At 41.4% G+C, this 5,712-nt stretch overlaps 1 protein-coding gene across 1 annotated transcript; it reads right to left on the bottom strand.

The window, feature by feature from the left end:
- Window positions 1-4,005: 4,005 nt before the first annotated feature.
- LOC132582980 (olfactory receptor 6X1-like) lies at window positions 4,006-4,971 on the bottom strand. The gene has a single exon (XM_060254645.1). The coding sequence runs from the start codon at window positions 4,969-4,971 to the stop codon at window positions 4,006-4,008; it is 966 nt and encodes a 321-aa protein (XP_060110628.1).
- Between the last annotated feature and the right edge of the window lie 741 nt (window positions 4,972-5,712).

Raw genomic sequence — 5,712 nt, 5'->3', positions numbered from 1 at the left:
CCAGGGAATTTGCTATGCCCCCAGCAGCCCTCATTAACCCCTGGAGAAGCCCACACCACCCTTTCTCCACTTGTTTTGTGATTTTGGGTGGTGGGTGGCTTGCTGGCCTTTTGACTGTGGGGTGTGTGTGGCCAAGGAGAGCCCCAAGCAAGCAAGGCCTGCTTGGACTGGCTAGATCTCTAGCCAGCCTGAGCAGGCCTCACTCACCCTGGGCTCTTCTTTCTTGCATTGGGTTGCTTTTGGCTGGGGGAGATATGTCAATGAGTTATGTTAATGAGCTCCACCACTTATTTTGCTACAAAATGACCCCTGCCTTTGATCAGTCTGCATTGGCTTCTCAGATTGACAGCAGTTGTCCAGGGTCTTAGGCAGAGATTTTTTGCACCACCTACTGCTAGCTACTGTTAACTGAAGATGTAAGTGATTGAATCTGGAACTGCCTGCATGCCAAACATATGCTCTGCCACTGACCCTTCCTCATGGAGAATTAATGTGGGGAAAGTATAGTTTGATTCTCAGAAAACAATTGACCATGTTATGATATGAAATTGAAGCCATTATGTCATATAAAGTGAATGAAGTGCCTTCTGACTAGGACCTACTTCTCAGTGACTAGGAGGCTTCTGTAAGATACAACACTTGCCATGGAGGCCCTCCAAACACAAAAGCAAACAACATATATTTTTTTGCTCCTGATATACTGAGGGGTCAATCTTAAATTCATTTAGTAGGGAATAAATAGGGACCCGCAACAAAATGTTGCGTAACTTTAAATGTGTCATCTCAATAGCCAATTTGGTGTAGTGGTTAAATGTACAGACTGTGTACGCATCTGGGAGAACCGGCTTTGATTCCCCACTCCTCCACTTGCAGCTGCTGGAATGGCCTTGGGTCAGCCACAGCTCTCTCTCTCTCTCTCTCTCTGTCTCTGGTGATCAATATCATACAGTCTATCTCTAATTGCCAATGCGGAAGGACCTGCAGTAGATTCCTGTGCTGGCCATTTCAGAAGGTATTAAAAGAGTCAGGGGGGATTCAACCCTCCCTGAGGTGTTTTTTTTTTAACTTTTTGGAGGTTTTTGCAGATCCACAAAGTGACCTTAGTCTGTATAAAAACCTGTCAGGTGAGAGTTTATGCCCTCTGTTTGTGGAAATAAATATCCTCAGGCAGAGGGAGCTGTTGAGAATTAGTTATATAGATTAGCCCCATTGAGTTCAAAATTCTAACTAAACTTTTTTAAGGATTGCACAGTGGATGTCTGGAAGAGGAGTTTTCTGACAACCATTCGAATGAAATAAGTAGCAGTTCTCAATCCTCTCTCTTCTAAAAGACACCAAACATATGAAGACAACAGATAATTTGTTCCCTGCCCCTCCTCCAGTGAAGATGCAAGACTCCAATATGAGTTAAAATAAGGTTCATTTTTTTTTTCTAATTTAAACTGTAACATCACTTTTTCATATTATTGTGGGTTCCTTTAACAACAGAAAACTAACTGGAATAGGAATGAAACATATAAATAAATTCACTGTCTGGTTATTGTGATCGACCCAACAAGAGGGTTGGCCTGTCGCAAGTGTCTGGTAGGGTGTGCATAATGAAACTTCTGAGCTGGTGGTATACATGAAAATGGCTGGTTTGGGTTTGTACAGTGTGTTTCCCCCCAAAAAAACAGCAACACAAATCTAGGCTTGTTGTTATAAACTAAACTCTCTCTGAAAAAATAAATTTTAAAAAAATGGGTGCTTACCAATCATGCAGCATGTACCCTTGTTTTTCTTTAATTCCACTCATTTCCTGAACAATGGCATTTCTCCTTTCTAATGAGATCCTTGCAAAGGAGGACCACAGAAAGCCTCCAGCCAATCACCTTTGGGACAAGCTGCAGTGAACTCCTGCTCTCCTTCACACATTCCTATCGGGGGCAGGGCCCTTTTAGTTTTTGCAAATACTGTAGCAGGGAAGAGAGTGAACTGAGGGCAACCTGTTCAAGGACCTGGGCAATTCAACACCTTGGTTCAATTTACTTGAGATCTGGGGTTCTTCAGTGGACATACAACACCCGCTCTGCAGCAATTTTGTCCCCAATAGAGAGTAATGGCAGAATGATAGGAAGGAATGGGGGGAGTTCTGAATGGAAGTCACTTTAACTTTGTGAAAATAAACAGTAACCACAACAAGGAAGGATGGAAAATGCAGATTTTTCTACTAAAAGGTATTTTTTTTTATTGTTACTGTAAGATCAGGAAAACAAAATGAATGTAAACAGTTTTTTTTTTTCCCAATACCATATCTGGCCATAGCTTTCCTGCTAGGCTGCCATCTGACCACGATTATGAGAATCATTGAGGATACCACTGCACACCAACTTTGGTGGTTCTATAAACTCAAACCTCTTTGTTCAATCTGCTTGAAATGAAAGCAGGGATTAGATAACAGGAAGGAATGTGTTCTGTCCAAATTTGGTGCCATCATCTTTATAAACAGTTGTCCCAGACCCTTATATATATTCCCCATTGATGGCACCAAATGCCAGAACCACCCAAAAAACACAGATTAGAATCCAAAATCACAATGTCCTACCGGAGAATAAGCCATTATGGTAACCCTGCCCCCTCTCAAAGTCTTGATCTGAAATTATAACTCCCCCTCTTGGAACACACATATGGTGTCAAGCTAATCTTAGATTGTGAGGTGAACTGTTAAAGTTCCTTGGTGAAAGGTGGGGAATCACCTTTCTCTTTGCCATAAGGAAAGATGGAAACAACATTTCCTTGCAATTTCCTGGCCACGTGCACCAAAGCTACTTACCAGCCTTCCTTTCTAAGAATATTTTCTCTTTGAGGGGCCTGCTTGTTTTATGGATGGCTCTCCAGAAGGCTTGCTTTACTTCTACATTCCTTATCGTATCAATGAAAGGGTTCAGCATGGGGGCAAGGACCGTGTTCAAGACTGCTACTGCCTTACTGAAGTGAAAGGAAGAGTGCACATTTGGCCGAATATACACAAAAGCAATGGCTCCATACAAAATGGAAACCACAGTCAAATGAGAAGTGCAAGTGGACAATGTTTTCTTGTGCCCACGATGGGATACATAATATGGTAGAGATGATGTACACATAGGACACCATAATGAGGAAAAGAGTGATGACCACAATGGAGATGGCCGACAGCAACCCCAGGAATTCAAGCAAACGAGTATGAGCACAAGACAAACTTAACACTGGTTCAATGTCACAGAAATAATGGTCTAGAACAGAATAATGGTCTAGAACATTTTTTTCCACAGAAGGGCAAAGAAACTTTGTTCAATCTTCTTGAAATTAGGGGTGGGTGGGTTGTTAGATAATAGGAAGGAATGTGTGCTGTGCAAATTTGGTGCCATTATCTTTGTAAACAGTTGCCCAGGACCCTTATATATATTCTCCATTGAAAATGATGGCCTCTAACTCCAGAACCCCCTAAACATCACATATTTGAATCCAAAATCATAACATCTGGCCCGAGAAAGAACAATTAAAGTAACACTTCCCCTCCCAGTCTTTCTCTGACATTATAAAACGGATAAAAGGAAGTACTTCTTCACCCAAAGGGTGATTAACATGTGGAATTCACTGCCACAGGAGGTGGTGGCGGCCACAAGTATAGCCACCTTCAAGAGGGGTTTAGATAAAAATATGGAGCACAGGTCCATCAGTGGCTATTAGCCACAGTGTATGTGTGTATATAAAATTTTTTGCCACTGTGTGACACAGAGTGTGACACTGTGTGACATCAGTTGGACTTGATGGGCCGTTGGCCTGATCCAACATGGCTTCTCTTATGTTCTTATGTTCTTATAACTCCCCCCCCCTTGGAACACGCCCATGATGTCTAGCTAATCTTCAAGAGTGAAGGGAACTGTTAAAGTTCCTTGGTGAAATGTGGGAATCACTTTTCTCTTTGCCCTCAGGAAATATGGAAACAACATTTCATTGCAACTTCCTGGCCAAAAAAATCAAAAGCTACTTAGCAGACTTCCTTCCTAAGAATATTTTCTTTTTAAGGGGTTCTCCTGTTTTATGGACAGCTCTCCAGAAGGCTTGCTTTACTTCTTCATTCCTTATTGTGTAAATGAAAGGGTTCAGCATGGGGGCAAGGACTGTGTTCAAGAATGCTACTGCCTTACTGAAGTGGAAGGAAGAGTGCACATTGGGCCGAATATACATAAAAGCAATGGCTCCATACAAAATGGAAACCACCGTCAAATGAGAAGTGCAAGTGGAAAATGCTTTCTTCCGCCCACTCGCTGATGGAATACGTAATATGGTAGAGATGATGTAAACATAGGACACCACAATGAGGGAAAGAGTGATGACCACAATGGAGATGGCTGACAACATGCACATGAATTCAAGGAACTGAGTGTCAGCACAGGACAAACTTAACACTGGCCCAATGTCACAGAAATAATGGTCTAGAACATTGTTTCCACAGAAGGGCAGAGACCATACCAAGACAGCTTCAAAGAAATTATATAGAAATCCTACCAGCCAGCACCCTATCGCCAACCGAATGCAGACATTTTTGGTCATGATGACTGTGTAACGAAGTGGTTTGCATATCGCTATGTAGCGGTCAAAGGCCATTATTGTCAGGAGCAAGAGTTGAATGACAGCAAAGGAGAAGATGAAAAATATCTGAGTCATGCAGCAAAGGTAACAAATGGTAGTCCTTGTATTGATGAATGTCTCCAATAATTTAGGGATTATGATGCTGATGTAACAGATCTCTAGAAAGGCCAGATTGCACAAGAAGCCATACATGGGTTTTTGGAGTTTCTGGTCAATCATAACTATAGTGAGGATGAATCCATTTCCCAGTATGCTTAGGCCGTACATCACCAGAACCACCAAGAAACAAAGCATACGTATGTTGTAAAGCGATGGAAAGCCCAAAAGGACAAATTCAGTAACTGCTGAGATATTCATCTTAACTATAAATGGATGACGCTACTTCAGGTATCAGGAGGTGTAGGAGAACTTCCAAATGGTCTGTCATACAATAAATTATCCAGCCTACTGCCATAACCTGCACATTCAGAATATAGTTTCTCGAAATGAAATAAGTAAAACGATAAAATAGACAAGGATGGAAAAAATAATGAACAATATGTTCAATTTGCACAAGTGACAAACAAAATCATACATGGAATTTGGGGCTGAAATAAATTAAGAATCCCTGTTTTGCACAGTTTTGATAGTAGTATTGCCCAGTTGGTGTTTCCTGAGAACCTATGGAAGAGAATTCCATTGCACCTTTTTACCTGGATAAAAAGAATAAAAAACAATGGATAAATAAAATCCAGGGAGCTATTGAGAGGACTAGAAGCACCTATACCCATGGATGTGTGTATGTGTGAAAGGATGAGAAGCACATGTATCCAAGTATATTAAAAATGTCAATAAAACAGTAAAAACAAACCCTAAAAGCAGGCAACTACAGACTAATTTATTCAAAAACTTGTCACAACTTCTTCCAATAAAAATAATAATAAATGGATGTATTGGATTGCTGTACGTATAGTCCACTTCTCTTACTGAGACTCAAAGTGGACTTCCCTGCTCAATGAGATCCAGCTGTTAATCTGCCTCAGCTGCCTCATGGCTTTGCCTAGACCAACCGGGCACCGGAACCAGCGACTCTGTCTTCTTTCGAAAGGAAGGTGCCCT

This window comes from Heteronotia binoei, chromosome 15 (assembly GCF_032191835.1).
Source record: "Heteronotia binoei isolate CCM8104 ecotype False Entrance Well chromosome 15, APGP_CSIRO_Hbin_v1, whole genome shotgun sequence".
NCBI lineage: Eukaryota > Metazoa > Chordata > Lepidosauria > Squamata > Gekkonidae > Heteronotia > Heteronotia binoei.
The sequence above is the reverse complement of the archived record's forward strand: the minus strand, read 5'-3'. Positions and strand labels throughout refer to the sequence as shown.

Coding starts and splice junctions, on each gene's coding strand:
- LOC132582980 (XM_060254645.1), bottom strand. CDS start 4,971: ATGAATATCTCAGCAGTTACTGAATTTGTCCTTTTGGGCTTTCCATCG.